This window comes from Rhinoderma darwinii, chromosome 5, assembly GCF_050947455.1.
Source record: "Rhinoderma darwinii isolate aRhiDar2 chromosome 5, aRhiDar2.hap1, whole genome shotgun sequence".
In the NCBI taxonomy this organism is placed as follows: domain Eukaryota; kingdom Metazoa; phylum Chordata; class Amphibia; order Anura; family Rhinodermatidae; genus Rhinoderma; species Rhinoderma darwinii.
The window spans coordinates 295,824,208-295,850,892 of record NC_134691.1 but is presented as its reverse complement, the minus strand read 5'-3'; the positions used below and the strand labels follow the sequence as shown (position 1 = coordinate 295,850,892).

General features: G+C 43.5%; 1 protein-coding gene across 2 annotated transcripts in view; it reads right to left on the bottom strand.

The window, feature by feature from the left end:
- The window catches only part of LOC142651982 (ATP-dependent translocase ABCB1-like), a 61,386-nt gene that overhangs the window by 9,416 nt on the left and 25,285 nt on the right, over window positions 1-26,685 (bottom strand). For both annotated transcript variants that reach the window (XM_075827305.1, XM_075827306.1), the window contains exons 13-15: window positions 23,271-23,474; window positions 14,636-14,736; window positions 2,082-2,222 (exon numbers count right to left, since the gene is read on the bottom strand). In XM_075827305.1, coding sequence (XP_075683420.1) covers window positions 2,082-2,222; window positions 14,636-14,736; window positions 23,271-23,474 — 446 coding nt within the window. The remainder of the gene's footprint in view (window positions 1-2,081; window positions 2,223-14,635; window positions 14,737-23,270; window positions 23,475-26,685) is intronic.

Sequence of the window (26,685 nt, the reverse complement as noted above, 5' to 3'; positions counted from 1 at the left end):
ACATCAAGGAACGCTCCAGGAGCAGAATCCCCGGCCACACCAGGATTCCGCTCCTTTAGGGAGCTACAGTGGCGCTATGTACAGGAAGGGAGGGTTGCTATCTACAAGGGGGCTGTGGGCTGTCTGGCACTACCTACAAGGGGGCTGTGTGGCCCTACCTACAAGGCGGCTGTGGGCTGTGTGGCACTACCAACAAGGGGGCTGTGTGGCACTCCCTACAAGGGGGCTGTGTGGCACTCTCTACCAGGGGTAGGGGATTCTGCTCCTTCAGGAAGCTACAGTGGCGCTAATAGTTAGCAGAGCAGGGAGATACCTCCCTGCTCTGCTATAGTGCCGTCACTTCCGCTGTAGCAGCCGCAGCGGCTGCTACCGGTGCCACCGCCCTCAGGCCCGGTGTCGCCGCTAGCAGCCGCTATGGCTGCTACAGCGATAGCGATGGCCACTGAATGAAGACGTGCCCGGGAGGAAAAGCGACTGCTAATGGTCAGTGCACACAGAGTCTTTTGACGCGGAAAACGCGCCAAAAAAATTCCAAAAATGCCTCCTATTGATTTCAATGGGAAGCGGTGGCGGTTTTTTTTTCGGGAAAAAATGGCTCGTGGGAAGAAGAAGTGACATGCCCTTTCTTCGGGCGTTTACGTCTCTGACCTCCCATTGACATCAATGGGGGCCAGAGAAAGCGTATTTCGCTGCGTTTTTTGCCCGCTGCGCTCAATGACTGCGGGTGAAAAACGCTGCGGAATTCGCTGTGCAGGCAGAGCAAAATTTGCCTCAAAATTCCAAACGGAATTTTGAGGCAGATTTTCTGTCTGCAAAAAACTATGTGTGAACCCAGCCTAAGTCGCCAGGCCCGGGCTCTTCTGAAACAAGCAGGGGAAGGGAGCCAGCGCAGCGCCCCCTTCCACCTGCTGGAGTGATGTGCCCTGTGCGAAGGCACAGGTCACATACCCCTAAGGCCGGCCCTGGTGAAGATCAATAGAAAAGATTGAGAAGCCATGAACTAGAGGATGTCTATCTTATTTTTGTTTTTAACATTAACACTGTCAGTTCCATATCACAATCAGTAATTCAAGGATTTGAACTGGGATCACTGTTGTTTGGTCCCAAAACGGTAAAAATATGTGTATTGAGACTGTATGACTTCATAAGGATTGACTACTATTTAGACTACTCGATAAAGAGAACAGCTATAGAAATTGCATTCTTACTATTCTGTTTATACAGATTGGAGAGCAGATCTCCTGAACTTGATATGCTGGGGAGGTTGGAAAACCAACTATTTTTTCCTACAATGTGGAAATCCTATGCCTGCGTTATTGCTAACATCTATGTTTTTAGTCAACTCTGCAGTAAGGTAACATCATTGAGCATTAGATCATGAAAGAGCATATGATGTGCAAAACCAAATATACCATTATATCCTATTGTGCTAGGAATTTGCAATCTTTATACTTTAAGCAGCTATTCCATCTGAATAATCCCTGTCCATATGACCTATTAGGGCTTATGGACTTCATAGAGCAAGGTCCCCTACTGGGGGCCTTCCTCTATGAGCCAGGGCGTTGAGCTGCTGAATATTAGTGGCTCGACCCACTGACAGACATGGCCTGTTCTGTCTTGCTGCTGCAGGGAAAAAAATGTGTGGCTGGCCGCGAATCGAGTATTGAGCAGTCCTGCAATACTAACCTGACAAGGCTATAAAACTTACCGATTATGTCAACTCTTATATCGACCCCCTATTGTATCCACAATATTTGTACACTATATTTAGATTGTTACACTATGTATATGATTCATTGTTTATGTATACAGTATGTTGTAACTGTTTTACCTCAAATTTCTTGTTTGATAATGTATGAGTCTACAGACAACATAAATCAATAATAGTAAAAAGAAAAATAGTAGCAAAAATTAAAGATTAATTGCACCAACTGAGTTTTAGGAAACAGTAATATGTTGTTTGGGAACTGAGAAGAGGGGGAGGGGTATGAAAGGGACAGGATAATAAGTCATAAATAAGACATTTTAAAAAACTATTTTGTTTAATACTTGGGATCAAAAAGTTTTATTTACATACTTACATGAAAACATTTTCAAAATGCATGTAGCAATGTGAAATGAGCCATGCCCCAAATCTAAACACCGCTGCATTGATAAAGAAGCCTAATGAATGTGCTACTGCGTATGCCAATCCATAAATAGGTGCTTTCTTTAATGTATCCCTGAAGGAAACAAGAATTTATAAACTAAACATTGGTGTAATTGTCATTATGATAAATTGCAAAATAAATACATAAATTATCTAGCCAAAAGTATGTGAACACCTGGCCATCACCCATTTATAAGCTTGTCGGACATCCCATTCCAAAACCATGGGTGTTAATATGGAGTTCGGTCCCCTTTTGTAATTATGTCAGGTCCACTGACAATTATACCAGCCGGGAAGCCTCTCCACAACATTTTGAAGCGTGTCTGTGGGAATTTGTGCCCATTCAGCCAAAAGAGCATATGAGACGTCAGGCACTGCTGTTGGGTGAGAAGGTCCGGCTTGCTTTCAATGTTCCAACTCATCCCTAAGGTATACAATAGGGTTGAGGTCAGGGCTGTTTGCAGGCAACTCGAATTCCTCCACACCAAACTCAACCAACCATGTATCTATGTGCATATGGGCACAGTCACGCTGGAACAGGAAGGGGCATTCCCCAAACTGTTGACACCAAGTTGCATACAATTGTGTAAAATGTCTTTATATTCTGTAGCATTAACATTACCCCTCAATGGAAATAAGATGCCTAGTCCAAACTCTGAAAAACAGCTCCAGAATGTTATGACTAGCAGATTTTGTGGACCCACTGGGCTACTCCACCGGTTTGGTTTAGGGCCACCTCTAAGGGCGCTATCTAAGTAGCCTCCCCGATCTTCACCCTTTAATTTTTATACAGGGATCTGTTTTTTGCTGCGGGGAGGTTACCAGGTTGCTACCTCTTGAGGTGGTCCCGGCGGAGCAGCTGCTGGCCAAGTGAACTAGAATGTTCACCAACGGTTGGAGGCAGACTCACAGCGAGTAACTCGATGGAAGCTGAAAATGGTTTGCTGAGCACTGCTGGATAGCAGATGACAGGACACAGGCAGATAGCGGACAGATGGACACAGGCAGGTAGCTGGACATGGTAAACAGTGGATAACTGTATACTGTCTGACAACAGGCAGCAAAAGCGGACTGGATACAGGCTGGTAGCGGATGACTAAATACTGACAGACAACAGGCAGCAATAGCGGCTGACAACAGATAGCGATAGTGGACTGGAATCAGATGCACACAGGAACCTTCACAGGATAGAAGTGTAAAGGATCTGCCAGGCACAGCTTCGGGGTTAACGCCCATAGATAATCAGTCTGCACCTGCTTCTATGTCTGTGAGACTGACTCCATCTTCCACCACTCAGGGTGGCAGGCTTAGGAGTGGGAGAACCTATCACAGCCTGGCCAGACGGAGCTAGTGTTAGGGATCTGCCAGGTACTTCATCTAGCTATACTCCTGGGATTAATCAATCCACACCTGAGGCCAGACCTGTTCGACTGACACCATCTCCCACCAACCAGGGTGGCAGGCTCAGGAGTGGGAGAGCCTATCGCGGCCTGGTCTCTCGGAGTTAGCTCCGCCCCCTGCCCTTTATTACCTGCCCTGTGCTCTCCCTCAGTGCTTGTAATTCTTTTGGATTCCTGGCCCCACTGCTGCTTGCTCCAGCCTGCTTCTGCCGTGCTTCTGCCTTGCTGCAGTTCTGCTTGACCTGCTTTGCTTGCCCTGGCTTGCTTCTGTCTCCGTGCCCGCTCGGGTGTACTCACTTCGTCCTGGTCCTGACTGTTCGTTCGCCGCCCCGTTTCCTCGTGGCGTTCCGTGGCTACTGCCCCTTCCCTTGCGTGTTCCCTGTTTGTCTTCCTGTGCACTTAGCCAGCGTAGGGACCGCCGCCCAGTTGTACCTCGTCGCCTAGGGCGGGTCGTTGCAAGTAGGCAGGGACAGGGCGGTGGGTAGATTAGGGCTCACTTTCCCTTCACCTCCTTCCTGCCATTACAGCTAGCTCCCGCCCTCTGTCTATTTATACCTGCCTTTCCTGTTCCTCCTTAGAGAAAACATCGACGAAGTCCTGAACAAACTCAAGTAGCGTGTTCACCTCCTCAGGGGGAGAAATAGAATTAACAGAAAAACATGACGTCAAGCATTCATTACCCCACTTGGTAAAGTCCCCAGAATTCCAGTCAAACGTGGGATTATGCAACTGCAACCAGGGAAGGCCTAAAACCAAGTCGGACGATAATCCCTGCATTAACAGTACAGAGCACTGCTCCAACTGCATGGAGCCAACAAGGAGTTCAAAAACAGGGGTATGCTGTGTAAAATAACCATTAGCAAGAGGAGTGGAGTCGATACCCACTACTGGGACAGGTTTAGGCAAATCAATCAAAGGCATAGCTAGAGACATAGCAAATTCCACAGACATGATATTAGCAGAAGACCCTGAATCCACGAAGGCACTGTCGGTAGCAAACCTACCACCAAAAGAGACCTGAAAGGGAAGCAAGATTTTATTACGTTACATATTTACGGGAAATACCTGTGCGCCCAAGTGACCTCCCCGATGATCACTTAGGCGCGGAAGTTCTCCGGCTGCATTCTTACACTTAGGACAGTTGTTCACTTGATGCTTGTCATCCCCACAGTAGAAGCAGAGACCATTCTTCCTGCGGAAATCTCTACGTTGTTGGGGGGACACGGAGGCCCCGAGTTGCATAGGTACCTTCGAGTCTTCCGAGGAGGAACGAAGCAACGGAACCTCGGGAGGCATCATGGGGGAGTCAGAGGAGAAAACATCAAGACGTTCAAGTCGTCGTTCCCTGAAACGTCGGTCAAGTCATACCGCTAAAGCCATAACCTGGTCTAGGGAGTCAGAAGAGGGATAACTAACTAGCAGATCTTTCAGGGCGTTCGACAGACCCAACCTAAACTGGCACCTTAAGGCAGGGTCATTCCACCGAGAAGCTTCGCACCACTTCCTAAAGTCAGAGCAATACTCCTCAACAGGTCTCTTACCCTGACGTAAGGTCAGCAGCTGACTCTCGGCAAAAGCAGTCTTGTCAGTCTCGTCATAGATGAGTCCGAGAGCAGAAAAGAAAAGATCAACGGAGGAAAGTTCAGGGGCGTCAGGAGCCAAGGAGAAGGCCCATTCTTGGGGCCCTTCCTGGAGCCGGGACATAATTATACCCACCCGCTGGCTCTCAGAACCTGAGGAGTGGGGCTTTAAACGAAAATAGAGCCTACAACTCTCCAGAAAGGAGAGAAAAGTCTTCCGGTCCCCTGAGAACCGGTCGGGCAACTTGAGGTGGGGTTCAAGAGGTGAGGTGAGGAGGACTACCATGGTAGCATCAGGCTGGTTGACACTCTGAGCCAGGGCCTGGACCTGTAGGGAGAGACCCTGCATTTGCTGAACTAGGGTCTCAAGGGGGTCCATAGTGGTGTCAGGGACCAGGGTAGACTAGGTATGGGCTTGTGATTATGTAATGACGGGGGTGGGGAGACAGACAAGTGAGCCCTAATCTACCCGCCACTCAGTCCCTGCCTACTTGCAACGACCCGCCCTAGGCGACGGGGTACAACTGGGCGACGGTCGCTACGCTCAATAAGTGCACGACAGACAAACAGACAAGGGTACACAGAGCTAGGGGGAGAAAGGGGCAGTTGCCCACGGCAACACCGTGAGCAACAAGAGAAGTGAACAAGCCGAGGTAAACCAGGACAGTACGAGGTGCCAAACGCAGAGCAGGAGAGTAGTGAACAAGCCGAGTCAAACCAGGAGTGTACGAGGTACCAAACGCAGAGCAGGAGAGTAGTGAACAAGCCGAGTCAAACCAGGAGTGTACGAGGTACCAAACGCAGAGCAGGAGAGTAGTCAGCAAGCCGGGGTCAATATGAAGCAAGGACAATAGTACAAGAAGCTGCAGCAGGGCCAGGAAACCAAACGAGAAGAATCACAAGCAAAGGAGGAACAGGAAAGGCAGGTATAAATAGACAGAGGGGGGAGCTAGCTCCGTCTGTCCAGGCTGTGATAGGTTCTCCCACTCCTAAGCCTGCCACCCTGAGTGGTGGAAGATGGAGTCAGTCTCACAGACATAGAAGCAGGTGCAGACTGATTATCTATGGGCGTTAACCCTGAAGCTGTGCCTAGCAGATCCTTTACAAGAAGTAGGTTTTTCCAATGTTGCTCAGGCACTAGGTGGAGGTGCCTTAAATAGTCCTGGGAGCAACAGGGATTGGTTGAGTGATTTTTGGATTCAGAGTAGGGACATAGCGGCCGCGAGCGGAGGACAACAAAAGGCGCCAGTGGCCTGGGTGAGAGGCATGCCACCAGAGGAGGTAAGAGGCCCAGCGAAAGGGAGCACCGGCAGGAGTGGGACCTGTCGCCGGCGTTACACAGAATATTACCCACCAACTTTTACTGTAGGCACTATGCATTCCGGTAGGCAGTGTTCTACTGCCATTTGCCAAACCCAGATTCATCTATCAGACTGCCAGATAGTAATCACTCCAGAGAAAATTTTTCCACTGCTTCAGAGTCCAGTGGCAGCATGCTTTACACCACTTCAGCAAACGCCTGCATTGTGCATGTAATCTTAGGCTTGTGTGCAGCTGCCCAACTATGAAAACTCATTTCATGAAGCTCTCAACACTCAGTTCTTGTGCTGTTATTTCCAGAGGCAGTTTACAAAGGATAGGCAATTTTTACATACGCAGGCACACCAGCGCTCAACGAGCCCGCTTTGTGAGTTTGCGTGTTCTACTACAAGACTGAGCTCTTATTACACATGGACACTTCCACTTCACAATAATGGCACATACAGTTGACCAAGGAAGATCTAGCAGGACAGAAATTTCATGTTCTCACTTCTGGCAAAAGTCCCAGGGCTGTCCTTTGGACAGGTCAAGCGGGGCATGTGACCCACCGCAGTTGTCGCTGTCGCTGCCGCCATCATTCCACATACCTATCATCCCCACTCCTGGCATGTCCTCATCCATGTGCAGCGCTAGCTCCTGAATCTGTTTAGCGTCAGGATGTTGTATGTTCGGCAGAGAAAATATCCTGGCGTTGAATGGCGTCAAGAGCCAGTGCTGCGTCCGGAGGTGAAGAGGACTTAACTCAGAAGCAGAGAGGGTAGCTATAATATGGTGGATACCGTCTGCTGCGGACCTGAATCTAAGCCTATCATGTTTTATACTCTGCTGGGGCCCTGTATAAAAGCCTATTATGTATGAAACTGGCTGCTGGGGCCCTCAGAACAGAGCAGCACCATCTTACACTCGCGCGGATAACATGACATGACAGACAGGTAGTGTCATGTGATGTGATCACTGGGCCCGGCTGGCGCCTGAATAGAATAAAAGAAGGACTCATAAGTGATTCAGTGAAAACAGGGTAAGTTAAAAAAAATACCATGAGCTGGAGTGACATGCAGATATTTGTGAAGTAAAGGGGGCCCCCACAAACGCTTAGGATGGCCCTGTGGCATCCTATGACAGTGCTACATTTAAAGTTATTGATCTCTTCAGTACGACCCATACTACTACCAATGGTTGTCTATGGTGTGATTTTATGCACCTGTTTGCCATGGGTGTGACTGAAACACCTGGACCCAATAATTAGGAGGGGTGTTCACATACTTTGGCCATATAGTATACATGAATATACAAATTTGAATAACCCACTAGTATTAAATAATATTATTTGTTCATTATCTATATTTATGAAACATAATTCATAGAAATATAGATGGAATATTCCAATCAAACTTTCCAGACTTTTATTAACTTCAGAGATTTTGAGTAAAACTAGGCCTAGAGGCCTGGAAATACTAAAGGGGTTCTCCAGGTAAACAAGGATAATGAAATAATTTTTAAAAATACCTTACGATAAATAAATTCATAAATACCTTCAATTACTTAAAGTGTAGGTAAACGTTCTACAAACTTCTGACATGTCATAGTGACATGTCATAAGTTTGGATTGGGGGGGGGTCCAAGCACTGAGACCCTCACCAATCGCTAGAACTAAGCAACTGAAGAACTCGTGTGAGCGCTCAGCTGCTTCGTGTCTGTTCGGCTTTTTCCGGAAATAAATGTATCAGTGTACGGACTCAATACAAAGTCTATGAGCCCGTACACCGATACATCGACTTTCCGGAAAAAGCCGAACAGAAACGAAGCAGCTGAGCGCTCAGACGAACGCTTCAGATCCCCACCAATCCAAACTTCTGACATGTCAGAAGTTTGTCGAACATTTAGCTACACTTCAAAAACTACTAGAAAAAGTATCCGGCGCTGCCCGAGTATAAAGTGTCGGTTTGTCTGTTTATGTGATCATTGGATTTGTTCCAAGTGTGCCTAGGAGACCAATCCATGCCCTCGTTTTTTTTATTACATGGGAATCGCTAGTAGCCCTATATACCCTGGCAGTTACACATTTTTAACCTCTTGAATACCTAACAGTAAACTGATAGGAGATGGAGTCATACGATTCTATGACAGAGCCTGTGGATAAACAACATTGGCAGTTTTATTGCCATTTCCATAGACATAAAGATTTTTACATGATCCAACTCTGGAGCATGCAACATAGTATTGTTCATGCGAGAAACATGCAGAATGCAGATTCTTGCCAGCCATCTGCAATGATTGGCCTTGTGCCTTTTTTTCGTCATTGCAAATGATAACTTAACTGTTAACTGTAATCGTTGAAAAAGTTTTGTTTCATCTGAGTTAATCAATAGAATTAGTGGAATAAATACTTCTGCTCCAAAAGCACATCCAGGGAGGATGGATGCTTCAAGCACATGGGAATGGCATGTGTTAGTGCACATCCTGGTTCCATTACACAGTCTTGGTGCATCCAGATTTCAAAAGAGAATAACTAGAGCAGCAACCTTTAGATCCAAATGATGACGAGGCAGTCCCGTTGGTTATAAAGAGTTTAAAAACTCAACTGGGTACTGCAACATCTGTTCTGGATCTGTTATGGTGTCAATGGAGTTGTAAGAATAAACTAATCCCAGCAATTCATTAAGAATTTGCAAGTTGATTATGTTTACCACATTTATTTATTTTTGAGCCAAAGTAGATCTCTGACATATCCAATCGTAGTAAGGGGTTCTTCCTTTGTTAAAGAGGCTCTGTCACCAGATTTTGCAACCCCTATCTGCTATTGCAGCAGATAGGCGCTGCAATGTCGATTACAGTAACGTTTTTATTTTTAAAAACGAGCATTTTTGGCCAAGTTATGACCATTTTTGTAGTTATGCAAATGAGGCTTGCAAAAGTCCAAGTGGGTGTGTTTAAAAGTAAAAGTCCAAGTGGGCGTGTATTATGTGCGTACATCGGGGCGTTTTTAATACTTTTACTAGCTGGGCGTTCTGATGAGAAGTATCATCCACTTCTCTTCAGAACGCCCAGCTTCTGCCTGATCACTGCTGTGACGTCACTCACAGGTCCTGCATCGTGTCAGACGAGCGAGGACACATCGGCACCAGAGGCTACAGTTGATTCTGCAGCAGCATCAGCGTTTGCAGGTAAGTAGCTACATTGACTTACCTGCTAACGCCGATGCTGCTGCAGAATCAACTGAAGCCTCTGGTGCCGATGTGTCCGACACGATGCAGGACCTGTGAGTGACGTCACAGATCTGCACTGCCAGAAGCTGGGCGTTCTGAAGAGAAGTGGATGATACTTCTCGTCAGAGCGCCCAACTAGTAAAAGTATTAAAAACGCCCCGATGTACGCACATAATACACGCCCACTTGGACTTTTACTTTTAAACACACCCACTTGGACTTTTTGCAAGCCTCATTTGCATAACTACAAAAATGGTCATAACTTGGCCAAAAATGCTCGTTTTTTAAAAATAAAAACGTTACTGTAATCTACATTGCAGCGCCTATCTGCTGCAATAGCAGATAGGGGTTGCAAAATCTGGTGACAGAGCCTCTTTAAACTGAATGCCAATGTCAGGGAACACTGCTCTTGTGAGGTGCTCAAGTGACTCTACAGTCCTGCAGCAATCAGCAATAAGAAGTGGTATATTGCCATCTGCATCTTGTTTGGCTACAACATTTGGGGTCAAATGGTTCAGGGATTGGGATGCCTATAGAGAAGGTACAGATGAAGCCATCTTTATCTTGACTCTTAATGCATTAAATACAGAGTGGCAAGAAACTTTAACTTGACTTTCAATGGCTTTTGTTGTATGATATCACGCTGCAGCAATTTATCACAGTCAAGATAAACTTGGCTACATCTGTAAGGAGGAGGGACGAGACGCAGGCTGTTAGAAAACAAAATACCCCACAACAGAACTACATCTCATCCCTCCTTGTTACTACTTCAGCTGTGTCTGCGTGCGCTCAGTTCCTAAATAGCCTCTGAGGCACACAGATGCAGCTGAGATGGTGTGTCAGGTGTGATATGTAGATAGCCTATAAGTCCTTTAGTTCTGTCAGGGTAACGGTTTGCCTGTTCCCTGAGGACTGACAGCCAGAACAGGAAGGAGGGCTTACGTCAGTCTCGTGTTCTGCGTCCTGACACAACCTGTTCTGCTGTGTGTGTTCTCTATTATAGGACAAGTTTTGTGTTTACTAACATGATGGAGGACATTTTAACCCCTACCCGCACCACTCAGTAACTATAGGTTACTTTCCACACGAGGACGTATAGTCGTTCCCATTGCACACTGTGTCCGACAGCTGACACTCCACTCTTGCCGGCCAGCGGTTCTTTGCCGCTGATTTCGGCAAGTAACCCCTTAAATGCGGCGATCGGATGCGATCGCCGAATTTTAGGGGTTTCTAGCACATTGGCAGACCCCACTCTGAAATCATGTGGATTGCCGATGGTTGGTTCAGATAGGCTTCCTGTCAGAGTGACAGGAAGTCACTGTGTCGTTCCCGATGCACACTGTCGGTGACAGTGTGCATCGGGAATCAGGAACCGGGATGTCAGCAGTGTGCCCGACAGCTGACACTCCAGTGTTGCCGATCAGTGGCTCATCGCAGCTGATTTAGGCAATTAACCCCTTAATATTTTGGCGATCGCCGCATTTAGGGGGTTTGTAGCACATCGGCAGCCCCCATGCAATCGTGGGGGTTGCCATAGCAAACGGAGGCCAGACAACAGCCTCCAGGTCTGCCATGTATGGAAGCCTATGAGGACCAGCCTCTGGTTGGTCCTCATAGGCTTACTGTCAGAGTGAATGTGACGTTACACTGACAGTTGGAATACATTACACTACAAGGTATTGTATTATAGCAGCAATCAGACATGCAGGTAAAAAAAGAAAGTGTAAAAAGTTAAAAAAAAAAAGTAAAGCAAAATGTTAATAAAAATGTTTTATACATGTGTTAAAGTTTTTTTTTCCCCTATAATAAGTCTTTTATTATAGGATAAAAATGAAAACGTGAAAAAAAAAAAGTACACATATTTGGTATCGACCCAAGCTATAAAACTATAATGTTATTTTTCCCGCACATTGAACACTGCATTTTTTGGTCACCACCCCTCCCAAGATATAGAATAAAAAGTTATCAAATAGTCACATGTACACCAAAATAGTACCAATAAAAACTAACACCCATCCCACAAAAAACAAGCCCTTACACAGCTTTTTTGACTGAAAAAGAATATGGTGACACAAAAAAGAAATAATTTTATAAAAATGTGATTTTATTGTGCAAAAGCTGCAAAACATAAAATAACTATGTACATATGGTATCGCCGTAATCATACCGACTTGCAGAATAAAGTCAAATGTAATTTATTGTGCACGGTCAGCGCCGTAAGAAATAAAGAATTAAAAATGACAAAATCGCAGTTTTTTGGTCACCTCAGGTCTAAAGAATTTTTCATGAAGAGTGATCAAGAAATTGTATGTACCATAAAATTATACCAATAAAAGCTACAGATTGACCCGCCAAAAATAAGCCCCCACAACGCTCAATCGACCAAAAAATCTAAAAGTTATGGCTCTCAGAGTGTGGTGATACAAAACAATTTTTTTTTAACAAATAGTCTTTTCTTTGTAAAAGTAGTAAATCATAAAAAAAAACTATACAAATTTGGTATCACCGTAATTGTATTGAGATGCAGAATAAAGTTAAGTTGTCGTTTTTACTGCACGGTGAAAGACGTGAAAACAAAACCCAAAAAACAATGGAGGAATCAGTTTTTTTCCAATTTCAGCCCGCAAATATATTTTTTTCAGTTTCCCAGTACATTATATGGTCATTTAAATGGTGTCAATAGAAACTACAACTCACCCTGCAAAAAATAAGCCTCACGCCACTCTATTGACGGGAAAAGAAAAAAGTTATGGCTTTTGGTACGCAGGGTGTGAAAAACAGAAATGAAAAAGCAAAAAAGGATCAGTCCTGAAATGTTTAATTAATTACTAATAAAATAACATTTATGACCACATATGTGGTATTGCCGCAATCGGGAGAAATTGCTTTACAAATGTTGTGTGGCTTTTTCTCTTTTATCCCTTGTGAAAATTAAAAAATTCAACATTATAGTGGACAAAAGTTGATATTAATTTTCATGGCCTAATTCCACAAAATTCTACAAAAAAACCTGTGGGGTCAAAATGCTAACTATACACCTAGAAAAATTCCTTGAGGGGTGTAGTTTCCAAAATGGGGAAAGTTTTGAGGGCTTTCCACTGTTTTGGTCCCTCCAGGGCGTTGCAAACGAGACATGGCACCAAAAACCATTCCAGCAAAATCTGCGCTCCAGTTTATGACCCCATATGTGGTATTGCCGTAATATGGAGAAATTGCTTTACAAATGTTGTGGTGCTTTTTCTCCTTTATTCCTTGTAAAAATGAAAAAAATCTATGTTTTAGCATAAAAAAAGTAGATTTTCATCTTCACAGACTAATTTCAGTAAAGTCTGCAAAAAAAACTGTGGGGTCAAAATGCTAACTATACCCCTAGGAAAACACCTTGAAGTATGTAGTTTCCAAAATTGGGACAATTATGGGGGGTTTCGACTGTTTAGGCACCACAAGACCTCTTCAAACCTGACATGGTGTCTAAAATATATTCCTGAAAAAAGGAGGCCCCAAAATCCACTAAGTGCACCTTTGCTTCTGAGGCCGGTGCTTCAGCCCATTGGCATACTAGGCATACTAGGGCCACATGTGGGATATGACTAAAAACTGCAGAATCTGGGCAATAAATATTGAGTTGCGTATCTCTGGTAAAACCTTCTGTGTTACAGAATTTTTTTTATTACAAATTAATTTCGCCCAAAAAAAATTAATTTGTAAATTTCACCTCTACTTTGCTTTAATTCCTGTGAAACGCCTAAAGGGTTCAAATACTTTCTGAATGCTGTTTTGAATACTTTGAGCGGTACAGTTTGCAAAATGGGTTGATTTATGGGGACTTTCTAATATATAAGGCCCTCAAAGCAACTTCACATCTGAACTGGTCCCTGAAAAAATTGCCTTTTGAAATTTTCTTGAAAATGTGAGAAATTGCTGCTAAAGTTCTAAGTCGTGCAACGTCCTAGAAAAATAAAAGGATTTTCGAAAAATTATGCAAACATAAAGTAGACATGGGATATGTGAAATAGTAACTATTTTGTCTGGTATTACTGTCTGTCTTACAAGCAGATACATTTAAATTTAGAAAAATGCAAATTTTTGCAAATTTTCTCTAAGATTTGAAGTTTTTCACAAATAAATATTGAATTTATCAAAGAAATGTTTTCACTAACATAAAGTATAATATGTCACAAGAAAATAATCTCAGAATCATTTGGAAAGGTTAAGGCATTCCAAAGATATTACCACATAAAGCGACACGTCAGATTTAAAAAAAATCATCTGTGTCCACAAGGCCAAAACAGGCTCAGTCCTGAAGGGGTTAATATACCTATAGATTAAGAAGACAAGCGTTTATAAGGCCTTATTCAGACGAGCGTGTCCATTTTACGTCCGCAAAAAAACAGGCCGTATTTCATTTCTATTCCGTGTGGTATCAGTGGTGTCGTCCGTGTGCTGTCCGTGTTTTTCACGCACCCATGGGCGACTCGGTCCGCAAAAACTGACCAAAATAGGACATGCAGTGAGTTTTGCGCAACGGACACACGCTGCGTGAAAAACCCCGGATGTGTGAATAGCCCCATTTAATTGCATAGGCCCGTGTGCTGTCTGTTTTTTTAACGAACAGCAGACGGACGTACAATGCGCTCGTCTGAATAAGGCCTAAATAATTGAAGGGATATAATGTATTTATTTATCGTAATGTATTTTTTATTTGTTTCATTTTCTTTTTTTTATTTATTTCCCAGATAACCCTTTTAAGCAAAATGTAACATCTCCTCGTCATGTCATCCAGGGTTCCAGGAGGCTGAATAGGGACTAAATAGGGAACAGGGACAAGAGAAGGTAAACAAACCAGTATTGACCCCGCTTTATCTGCTCTACTTTAGAAATACTGTCATTCACAATACTACGCATGCAGATTATTATACACAAACATAACATTTCATTTTATTGTCTTTTGACCTATGTTTATATTTTAAGAGTAATAACCTGTATGAACTTGTTAAGTTGGCATTGTATTTTTCATAAAAGACATCTTCTCTGGTCAATGACACTACTGTCCTGATATTTTCAACAACTTCTGTTGATATCTAAGGATTATGGGAAAAATGTTTATAATAAAAAGTTATAAAACTGCATGCAAGGAAAAAAAACAAGCATTTATAGCATAGACACTGAAATACACAAATGCTAAACTGGTCATTCACTGTGTCCACATTACGATTTCACCCTGATTATAATATTAGAGTAGCTCAATATATAAAACTTAAATGGTCAAAATCTGAGATTTGACAAGAACCTATAGTGCACACACGGTGCCCCTTGTAGATAGAATGCCTGTAGATAGTGTCACAGAGTACACCGTGTAGATAGTGCCACAAACAGTGCCCCATGTATAGAGTACCCCTGTAGATAGTGTCACACAGTGCCAAACAAATATACTCAGCTGTCCCATTCTCCTTGCTGTCCAGTGCCAAAGTCCTGACATCTTCTAGCGAGGCTTGATGAACAACACAGGTGGAGTGATGACGTCATCACGCCACCTGCCTCACAGAAAAACTGCGGCTGGATCCCTTGCTCCCGCGTGCTGTTTAGACTATTCAATTGTACCTGCTTCATATAGGCGCAGACACAATAGAGTACTATGTGGATCGGTAGTGGCGGCTGTTGTGTGAGTTCGGCTGCACCTCTGCCCCTGAGGAAACTTAGGCCGCTGCCTGAGGCGAGATAATCATCTCTACAATCAAACTCTACACTCACTCAATAACAAGAGTCAACTATTAGTCATGAAAGAAAAGCAGCAGAAAGATTGAGAAGGAGGATGGTGGAGAGAAAGGTCTACACACACACACACACACACACACACATACATACACACACACACACACACACACACACACACACTCACACACACACACGCGCACACACACACACACACTCTCACACACACACACACACACACACTCACTCACACACACACACACTGACACACCCACACGCGCACGCACACACACACACACACACACACACACACACGCGCACACACACTCACTCACATACTCACACACACTCACACACACACTCACACATTCTTTAATAGACTGCAGCAGTGCTGTTTTTTCAGTGTATAAGCTAATGTATAATATCCAAGGCACTGCTACTGCTGCTTCTGCGTCTGTAGGGTTCTGTAGACAGGCTGCCATTTTTCATGTGTCACTAAGGAGCATGTGATTGATCACAGCATTGAGTATGGGAGATCACGATGAGCTCACCCAGGGCATCTGATCACAATCTGCAGTTAGTTTATAATAATCCGTCACAGAACTGTGGGCTGGGGGACAGGGTGCAGAGCTTTATAGCAGGTAGTGACAATTAGAGATGGAAAAACTGAAAATTAGAGATGGAGCCTGCAGAGGGGAAAGAGTATTGAAAAATGCACTATACAGGTAATAGTGTGGTCAAAAATACTGTTATTACTTAAGTGCATGTAAGAATTTAATGGTTAATCGCCATTCTTTAAAGGGATTATTCATTGTATTTACTCTATATTTGCTTCTTATGCCAGATTATTGTGTATCTTTGTTTTGTACTGCCTCTTTAAATGATTGCGGTAAACAGTTTTTTCTTGCAGGGGTGTTATCCAGAAGGAGAACATATCTTGTGCAATAGATGCTTGTCCCATTTTATGTTTTTACAGTATTATTTATTTATATTTTCAGGTTCAGACAATGATGCGGGCGCCATGTTGGTTAGGGTATTGCCGTGCCATAACAGCTATGAGGAGGTTACCAGCGTGGCCACGGAGGTTGAGCAGACGACAGCCATTCGGCAGCAGAGGTGTTGCTGCATTGGTGCCAGACAGCACGAGTGAGGGCTAAGAGTCAGAGTGGTTTTGAAGTATCAGCGGGTGATGGGCAGGAGCCTCCCCTCACATATGTATTCTACTGTCGGTCGGGTAATGGGCAGGAGCCTTCCTGTGAGACCCAGTGTGTGTGGTGGGTAATAGTGGCCAGATCCTCTCCGCAAGCAAGCAATAAAATTTGGATAGGCTGCAAGCCAGAAGGTCAAGAAGGACCTGCATTTAAAGAGACTGTATCAGGGAGGAGTGCCCTGGACTCTATCCTACAAATCAGTGGTGGGCCAGCCATCATTGCCTGAACCTACTTGAAGTGAAAGGTGTTAAAGAGACTGTATCTCTGGTGTATCCTGAGAAGTGTTGTGTTGCGGTCTTCTGTGTTTTTGTGTGAGTTAGACTTTGTTATGCCATTATCCTGGCATAAATTCCACGACTACCCTGCACATGCGCCTTACACCACCCAGGTCTCGCATTACATGCACATACATGGTGGCTTATTCTCATAATTTACTTGGATTGACAGGTACTCTTTAATTTCACATTTGGTAATACCATCCGGATTGTGCTATATTGTAAACTATAGTGTGTTGGTCCTCATGTAGATGCGACGCTTCACTTTTATTAGGCATTATGCTCTTGGCATAATTTATACATGTACAGTCTCTTTCAGACTACTGCCTTCTTGTTACTTAATTAAAAGTGAAAATTTACTAAATTACACATTTTCAATAGTACATTTCAATATCAATCAAAAACATAAGTCAGCAATTGGAACATTATATTTAAAAAATAAATAAATATATAATTCCCTTGGAACTAATATACTTTCAACTATATTAGTGTTGTAAATAAAGAGGATTTTACCACGCAGGGGTGCTTGAAGCAAGAACAAAATTAAGACAGTAAATAGTAACTGTAAATAGCTGTTTTAAAGTAGTTTGCCGTGTTTCTAGTATATAAAAATACCTTTCGAGTTTTTTGGTTTTATTTGCCTCCCTGTGTCCCTGTTGATGCTGCAGCTAATCTCTGATGTGGTATTAATCTCCTTCCGCCACTGCCTGTCTACAATATAGTCCCTTCTTACTTTCCCTGCAGATAGGTAACATGGGATCCAGAGTAGTGAAGCTATATACTGTGTGACATGTAATAGCAAACATTGTTTATTTTTTATGATCTATACCATAAATATGATATTTAACCCCTTCCCGACATTTGTCGTAAGTATACGACATGGAAAGCCAGTGCTTCCCGCAAAATGTTGTATACTTACGACAAATGCATGGCACCGGCTCAGAAGCTGAGTCGGTGCCATCATCCCCGGATGTCAGTTGTATCTTACAGCTGACATCCTGCTGTAACGACGGTGACCGAAGTTAGCTTCGATCCCCGCCATCAACCCCTTAAATGCAGCCGTCAAAAGCGATCGCTGCATTTAAGGTGTTTGAAGCTCATTGACACCCCAGCAATGAAATCGCCGGGGTGTCGGTGTCTTCAATGGCAACCAGAGGCCTAATACTGGCCTCCCGGTGTGCCTAGCATGTAAAACTTCCAGCCCCCGCCCGGAGGTGGGGCCTGAAAGGCTTCCGTAGCCGCCAGCAAGATGGCGCCGGCTCAGGAGATAAGCCGGCGTCATCAGCGGTGGATATCAGCTGTATGTTACAGCTAACATCCAACTGTAATGGCAGGAACTGGAGCTAGCTCCGATCCCTGCCATTAACCCCTCAGATGCAGCGATCGGATTTGTGGTTGCTAGCAGATCACCAGCTGTGCCCTGCAATCACACGACTGCCGACTGCTATTATGACAACAGGAAACCTAACAATGGCCTCCTGTTTGCCATTAAAGAAGCCGATTAGGCCCCGCCCAGAGGCAAAACCTAATCGGCTTGCTGTCAGTGAATGACTGACAGATCTAATACATTGCACTACGTAGATAGTGCAATGTATTAGAAAAAAAATCTGAAAGTTGGACCTTCAAGAAAAGTGAAAAAAAGTTGTAAAAAATATAATAAAAGTTTTAAGTAATAAAATAAAACACAATCACCCTTTTTCCCTTATCAAGTCCCTTGTTATTGAAAAAATAAAATAAACCATACATATTTGGTATCGATGCGACCGTAACGGCCCAAACGATAAAAATATTAGGTTATTTATTCCACGCGGTGAATGGCGTAAAAAATACCAAAAAATAATGCCAGACTTTCTGGATTTTGGTCACTTTGCCCTACAAAAATTGAAATAAAAAGTGATCAAAAAGTCTCATGTATCCAAAAATGGTGCCTATAAAAGCTATAGCTCGTCTCGCAAAAGACAAGCCCTCACACAGCTCTGTCGACGAAAAATTAAAAAAAAGTTATGGTTCTCACAACATGGTGACAGAAAAAGTACATTCTTTTTAAAAAAGTAATTGTATTGTGCAAAAAGTTGTAAAACATAAAAAAGTGCTATAAATTAGGTATCGCTGGAATCGTACTGACCCGCAGAATAAAGTTAACATGTAATTTATAACGCGCGGTGAACGCTGTATAAAAAAAAACCATAAAAAAACTATGCCAGAATTGCTGTTTTTTGGTCACCTTGCCTCCCAAAAAATAGGATAAAAAGTCGCCTGTACCCCAAAATAGTACCAATAATAATTACAGCTCGTCCTGCAAAAAACAGCCCTTATACCACTACGTCTATGAAAAAATAAAATTAGTTAAGGCTTCCATAAGCCAGGAATATTTTGTCTGTTTCAGGAGGCGATTTATCCAGCCCCTAAAATTAGGGAACCAGGAAGGGGAGGGCCCAAACATATCTGCTAGAAGCAAGGGCACCCGTATTATACCAGGACAACACTTCCTAGTAATATTCCCCAAACTGCAAAGGTGCGGAATGTGGACCAAAAGGGGGATAAGTAAAGACACCATTTATCAGTGCGACACTGGCCTGTGCAGAAAGGATTGCTTCACAGCGTAACACACATCTATAGATTATTTTATTGTTTACCCCATTATTATACCACCTGACTATGCCCCTGATATACTCTGCCCAGCTTACATATGCCCCCACATTATAAATGGAAACACCAGCAATACTCAAACAAAACTACTACAACGCAGAATCTACTCTTCAAAAGCCAAATGGCGCTCCCACCCATCTGAGCCCTACAGTGTGCCCAAACAGCAGGTTACTTCCACATATATGGCACCGCCATACCCGGGAGAACCCTTTTAACAATTTTTGGGGTGTCTGTCTACAGTGGCATAAGCTGGGCACGACACATACTTGCCACTGAATTGGCATATCTGGGGAAAAATTGTAATTTTTAGTTTGCACCATCCGCAGCGCATTCATTTATGGAAAAGACCTGTGGAGTGAAAATGCTCACTACACCCCTTAATAAATGCTTGAGGGGTGTAGTTTCTAAAATGGGGTCACTTCTGGGGGGTTTCTTTTATTATTTCCCATCTGAGCCTCTGCAATTTTGAACCAATTCTGTGTAAATCGCCAAATTAGGCCTCAATTTCGCATGGTACTCTCTCACTCCTGAGCCCTTTCAAATGTCCAGGCAAAAGATTAGGGCCACATGTAGGGTGATTCTAAAACCGGGAAACACAGCATAATAATTAGAAAGCTGTCTTATTATGGTGGCACAAGATGGGCACCACATATTGGCATATCTATTAAAAAATCCCATTTTCACTCTGCAATATCGAGTGCACACTAATATGTGTGCGGGGTTAACATGCTCACTATACCCCTAGGTGAATACCTTGAGGGGTGTCGTTTCCAAAATGGGGTCACTTCTGAGGGGTTTACACTGTTTTGGTCCCACAGGGGTTTTGCAAATGCTACATAGCGACTAGAAACCAATCCAGTAAAATCTGTACTCTGAAAGCCAAATGGTACTCCTTCCCTTCTGAGCCCTGCCGTGTACCCAAAAATGAGTTTCTAACCACATATGGGGTATTAACATACTCGGGAAAATTGCTTAACAATGTTGGGGTTCTTATTTTTGCTTTATTTTTTGAGAAAATGAAAAATTTTGCGCTAAAGCTACGTCTTATTGGAAAAAAAAACAATTTTTTATTTTCACTGCCCAATTCAAATAAAATATATAAAACACCTGTAGGGTCAAAATGCTCACTACACCCCTAGATTAATTACTCTAGGGGTATAGTATCCAAAATGGAGTCCCTTTTGGGTAGTTTCCACTGTACTGGTACCTTAGGGGCTTTGCAAAAGCGACATGGTGTCGAGAAACCAATCCAGCAAAATCTGTGCTCCAAAAGCCAAATGCCGCTCCTTCTCTTCTGATCCTTGCCGTGTGCCCAAACAGCAGTTTATGACCACGTATTGGGTATTGCCGTACTCCAGAGAAGTTGCTTTACAAATGTTGTGGTTCTTTTTTTCCTTTATTTGTTGAGAAAATGAAAATTTTTGAGATAAAGCTACTTCTTATTGAAGAAAAAGGATTGTTTTTATTTTCACTGCCCAATTCTAATAAAATCTATGAAACACCTGTGGGGTCAAAATAATCACTATACCCATAGATGAATTCCTCAAGGGGTGTAGTTTCCTAAATGGAGCCACTTTTTGGGCGTTTTCACTGTTTTGGTCCCTCAGGTGCTTTGCAAATGCGACATGGCCTCCGTAAACCATTCCTGCTAAATTTGAGCTCCAAAAGCTAAATGGCGCTCTTTCCCTTCTAAGCCCTGACATGTGTCCAAACAGCCGTTTATGACCACATCTGGGGTACTGTTTTACTCGGGAGAAAATGCTTTACAAATATTGTGGTGCTTTTTCTCCTTTAGTCCTTGTGGAAATGCGAAAAAAATTAGTTAAACCTACATTTTCTTTGAAAGAATGTAGATTTTCATTTTCACGGCCTAATTCCAATAATTTCTGCAAAAAACCTGTGGGGTTAAAATGCTCACTATACCCCTAGATAATTTCCTCAAGGGGTGTCGTTTCCAAAATGTGGCCACTTATGGGGGGTTTCCACTGTTTTGGTCCCTCAGGGGCTTTGCAAATGCGACATTGCCTCTGAAAACCATTCCTGCTAAATTTGAGCTCCAAAAGCCAAATGGCGCGCTTTCCCTTCTAAGCCCTGCCATGTGTCCAAACAGCCGTTTATTACCACATATGGGGTATTGTTTTACTCGGGAGAAATTGCTTTACAAATGTAGATTTCCAGTTTCAAGGCCTACTTCCAATAATTTCTGCAATAAACCTGTAGGCTCAAAATGCTCACTATACCCCTAGATAATTTCCATAAGGGGTGTAGTTTCCCAAATTGGGTCACTTTTGGGGGATTTCCAAAGGTGCTCCTCTGCTTCTGAGGCCGGTGCTTCAGTCCATAAGCACACTAGGGCCACATGTGGGATATTTCCTAAAACTGCAGAACCTGGGCAATAATTATTGAGTTGCGTTTCTCTGGTAAAACTTTGTGTTACAAAAAAAATGGTTTAAAAATGAATTTCTGCAACAACAAAAAATTAAATTTGTAAATTTCACCTCTACTTTGGTTTAATTCCTGTGAAACGTCTAAAGGGTTAAGAAACTTTCTAAATGCTTTTTTGAATACTTTGATGGGTGAAGTTTTTAAAATGGGGTGACTTTTTGGAGGTTTCTAATATATAAGGCCCTAAAAGCCACTTCACAACTGAACTGGCCCCTGTAAAAATAGCCTGTGAAATTTTCTTGAAAATGTCAGAAATTGCTGCTAAAGTTCTAAGTCTAGTAATGTCCTAGAAAAATAAAAGAATATTCAAAAAACGATGTAAATCTAATGCAGACATGCGGGGGATTTTAATTAGTGACTATTTTGTGTGGTATAACTGCCTGTCTTACAAGCAGATACATTTAAATTTAGAAAAATGCAAATGTTTGAAATTTTTCGCAAAATTTTGGTGTTTTTCACATTTAAATACTGAACATATCGAGCAAATTTTGCCAGTAGCATAAAGTCCAATGTGTCACGAGAAAACAGTCTCAGAATCGCTTGGAAAGGTTAAAGCATTCCGAAGTTATTTTCACATAAAGTGAAACATGTCAGATTTGAAAAATGAGGCTATGTCAGGAAGGTCAAAAGTGGCTAAAGAGAGAAGGGGTTAATAGTTAGAAAACCCCTATAAACAAATGTTTTAAAGCAAAATCAATGACTTGTCTAAAAAAAATTCCAAGACCTAATATATATTTTTATTTATTGTCGGCCGCTTTATTTTCCAACACACAAACCTCCCTAAATACCTTTTTATTACTTTTTCAGTAATTTCAGTGCTGTAAACGTTATTTGTTGACATGCCTCCGTTGCTTCTATGACAGCTTCCGGTCGGCTCCTGGCATGCACCGCTTCTCTTCCAGCATGTCATGTGTCACCCACTACACTCTCATGTCCACACTCCCTCCTCCCCATCACCATTTTACTGCTCTCAGTACATTACAGAGTAGCAAAGAAAGTAGCATGCACGCGGTTGATGCCTTGTTGGCTGGGACATCTCACTGAACGAGTCATTGATGACACGCTGTTCAGGGAGCCGGCCGGAAGAGGCCTTCGTCCAGAAGTCCAGAAGGGCACTGAACGTTCGGAACGTCATCGGAAGTCCAGAATTCCAACAATTGCAACAATTCACGTGACCGAGGTTGCAATGAGGACAAATCAAGATCTTTAAAAAGGTAAGTATATTAGAAAGATTGTGTAACAGCTATTTGCTATGTGTTTGTTAATAGTTATTGGAAAGTGAAAAACCCCTTTAACTGCAAAGAGAAAATTAAGTAATTTTACCCTTCCAGCTTCTTCCAAGGTAGTACGATCATTAGCGGTATTACCCATTACAGACTTTTGTTTCATCACGTTAGCTCCGACAAGGATTGGAATACATGCCAAGATAATTAATGTCAGCTGCCAGCCATGTACACATGCAATGATGACTGCAGTAAGCAAAGTGCACACAGCCATTGTGAGTAAACCTAGTTGGCTTCCAGTAACCTAGAGGACGAAAAGGGAAACTCTTTTAAAGTAATCTCAAAAGAGAACAATGTGTCAATGCTGAAAACAAAGCTTAAAGGCACCTTTATTTTTTCTTAAATGTATTTTTTCTGTTGCATAAAAATCACTTTTGTAATGTACTTTTACTAAACATTTTCTGTTTTAATTCTGCAGCTTCTATGCAACACTGTAAAAAAAGAAGCTGCAGAACGATATTCTCAGCCAAATCTGTCAATGAACTGGTCTCAGCTGACAGCAGGTCCTTTGTGCTCCTGAGACATCTCCAAAGCCTTATACTAATCAAGTCAAAGTTGATCCTGAGACATCACCTGAGCCTAATAATGATGAAATCAAAGTTAATGACATTTAATTTGATTAGTATTAGGCTTAGGTCAGTGGCGTAACTACCGCCGTAGCACGGGACCCGCGGCATGAGGGGGCCCGTGTCGCCCGCCGGCACGGGCCCCCACCATGGCCGGAGGCTCCGCTAGCAGCCGCTATGGCTGCTACAGCGGGACGCCACTGAACACTACGGCAGAGCAGGGAGGTATCTCCCCGCTCTGCCATTAACTGGTTCCCGACCACTGGCTGTATATTTACGGCCAGCGGTCAGGGTCCTTGAAACCCGAGCCATAGACTTTCTACGGCTCGGGTTTTAACTTGCTGCCCGCGCGATCGGGCAGCTGAATGTCGGGTCTCCGGCTGTCAGTGACTGCTGGGGACCCTGAGGAGAGGATAGAAGCAGCTTTCGCTGCTTCTGTCTTCTCTGATCACTTGTACACAGCGCTGAATGCGCGCTGTGTACAGGAATAGAGACAGCAGCAGCGGCGCTGTCTCTATTCCTCCCGGTGATCATGTGACTGGTCACATGATCGCCGGGTGCCGTTAGTGGCAGACTGTTGCTGGGTCTTACTAGACCCAGCACAGCCCTATTAGTGACAATCGTCACTATGAGAGGGCTGATTTCCCCTGTAGCTGTGCAGCCCCAGTTACAGTGGAAAAACATGGTGTAAAAGAAAGAAAAAATATATATAAAGTTCCCCAAAGGTCTTCTTTGACCTTTGGGGGACAGACCATAGTAATAAAAAAATAATAAAGTAAAGTGCAAAAAAAATTTAAATAATAAATACACATAAAATAACCACCCCAAAAAAAAAACGTCCCCCCCCCCCGCCAATCATTGTTATAACGCTAGCGCTGACCCAATTACCCTAATATAGACATGTAATATATAAAAATTTACGGTAGACAATGGCGATCACAAATAAAAGGTCTATTTTAGGGTAAAACTATGTTATTACCAAAAAAAATAGCTGAAACTTAAAAAAGCTTATTTTTTTACTATTATTTTCAAACTTTATGAATAAAAATTCTAAAATAGCAAAAAAGGATGTGTATAAAAACGATAAAAAATGAAACCTGCATTGTCTACGGAAAAAAAAGTCGCAAAAATCACGTCGTTAGCACAACAAATAAAAAAGTTATAGCCATATAACGAACACGTGCTAAAAATGGCTAAACGGTGTCTGGTCCTGAAGGCGCAAAATAGAGCAAAAGACATGTATCCCCTCTCCACAGGACATGTATCCCCTCTCCACAGGACATGTATCCCCTCTCCACAGGACATGTATCCCCTCTCCACAGGATCTCCACAGGACATGTATCCCCTCTCCACAGGACATGTATCCCCTCTCCACAGGACATGTATCCCCTCTCCACAGGACATGTATCCCCTCTCCACAGGACATGTATCCCCTCTCCACAGGACATGTATCCCCTCTCCACAGGACATGTATCCCCTCTCCACAGGACATGTATCCCCTCTCCACAGGACATGTATCCCCTCTCCACAGGACATGTACCCCCTCTCCACAGGACATGTACCCCCTCTCCACAGGACATGTACCCCCTCTCCACAGGACATGTACCCCCTCTCCACAGGACATGTACCCCCTCTCCACAGGACATGTACCCCCTCTCCACAGGACATGTATCCCCTCTCCACAGGACATGTACCCCCTCTCCACAGGATATACACAGGATAGGGGATACATGTGTGATCGCTTCCGGGGTCTGTGTCGGCAGCTCCGTAGAAATGAATGGAGCGCCGGTCGTGCTTGTGCGCATGCGTGACCAGCGCTCCTTTCATTTTTATTGAGCTGCGCAGACGCCGGAAGTCAGAGGTTTTTCATGGAGAAGTTCAGGGGACTTTCAGTCCCCCGTTCTCCCTATCGCTGCCAGCGATCACACATGTATCCCCTATCCTGTGGATATCCTGTGGAGAGGGGATACATGTATTTTGTAGGACACGCTGTAGGTCGCATTTTTTTGGGAGGGGGGATGCTGTATGGCGTTCCCTACAGGGGGGGAACGCTGTATGGCGTTCCCTACAGGGGGGGGGTGGCTGTATGGCGTTCCCTACAGGGGGGAGCTGTATGGCGTTCCCTACAGGGGGGGCTGTATGGCGTTCCCTACAGGGGGGGCTGTATGGCGTTCTCTACAGGGGGGGCTGTATGGCGTTCCCTACAGGGGGGGCTGTATGGCGTTCTCTACAGGGGGGCTGTATGGCGTTCTCTGCAGGGGGGTTGTATGGCGTTATCTACAGGGGGGCTGTTTGGCGTTATCTACAGGGGGCTGTATGGCGCTATCTACAGGGGGATGTATGGCGTTATCTACAGGGGGGGCTGTAAAAAAGGCACTGTCTACAAGGGGGGGGGGTTGTGTGACACCCAGGGGAGGGGGGCCCCAGTCAAAAGTTTGCTATGGGGCCCAGTCTTTCCTAGTTACGCCCCTGGCTTAGGTGATGTCTCATGAGACATCAGACCAGCTCACTGACAAATTTATCTGACAACGGCGTTCTGCAGCTTTTATATACAGTGATACATAGAAGTTGCAGAACGGAAACTGAGCAACAATGTTTATAAAAGTACATTACAAAAGGGATTTTTATGCAAAAATACATTTATTTAATTAAAAGAGGATGTATAGTACAGTACAGTATATCATTGTCTCATGCTTGACTTCATCAATATATTTGGCATAGGTGGAATTATTTTAGGTTTTCCTTATGTCCAAGACTGTTTTAAGTTTGAGGACAGGGTTCCGTTTATCACAAGTATACTTTAAAATGTATAATACAAATGTGACATTTTCAGCACCAAAACACTGTTCGACAGACCATGCAAGGGCAACATCAATGACGGCTTGTATG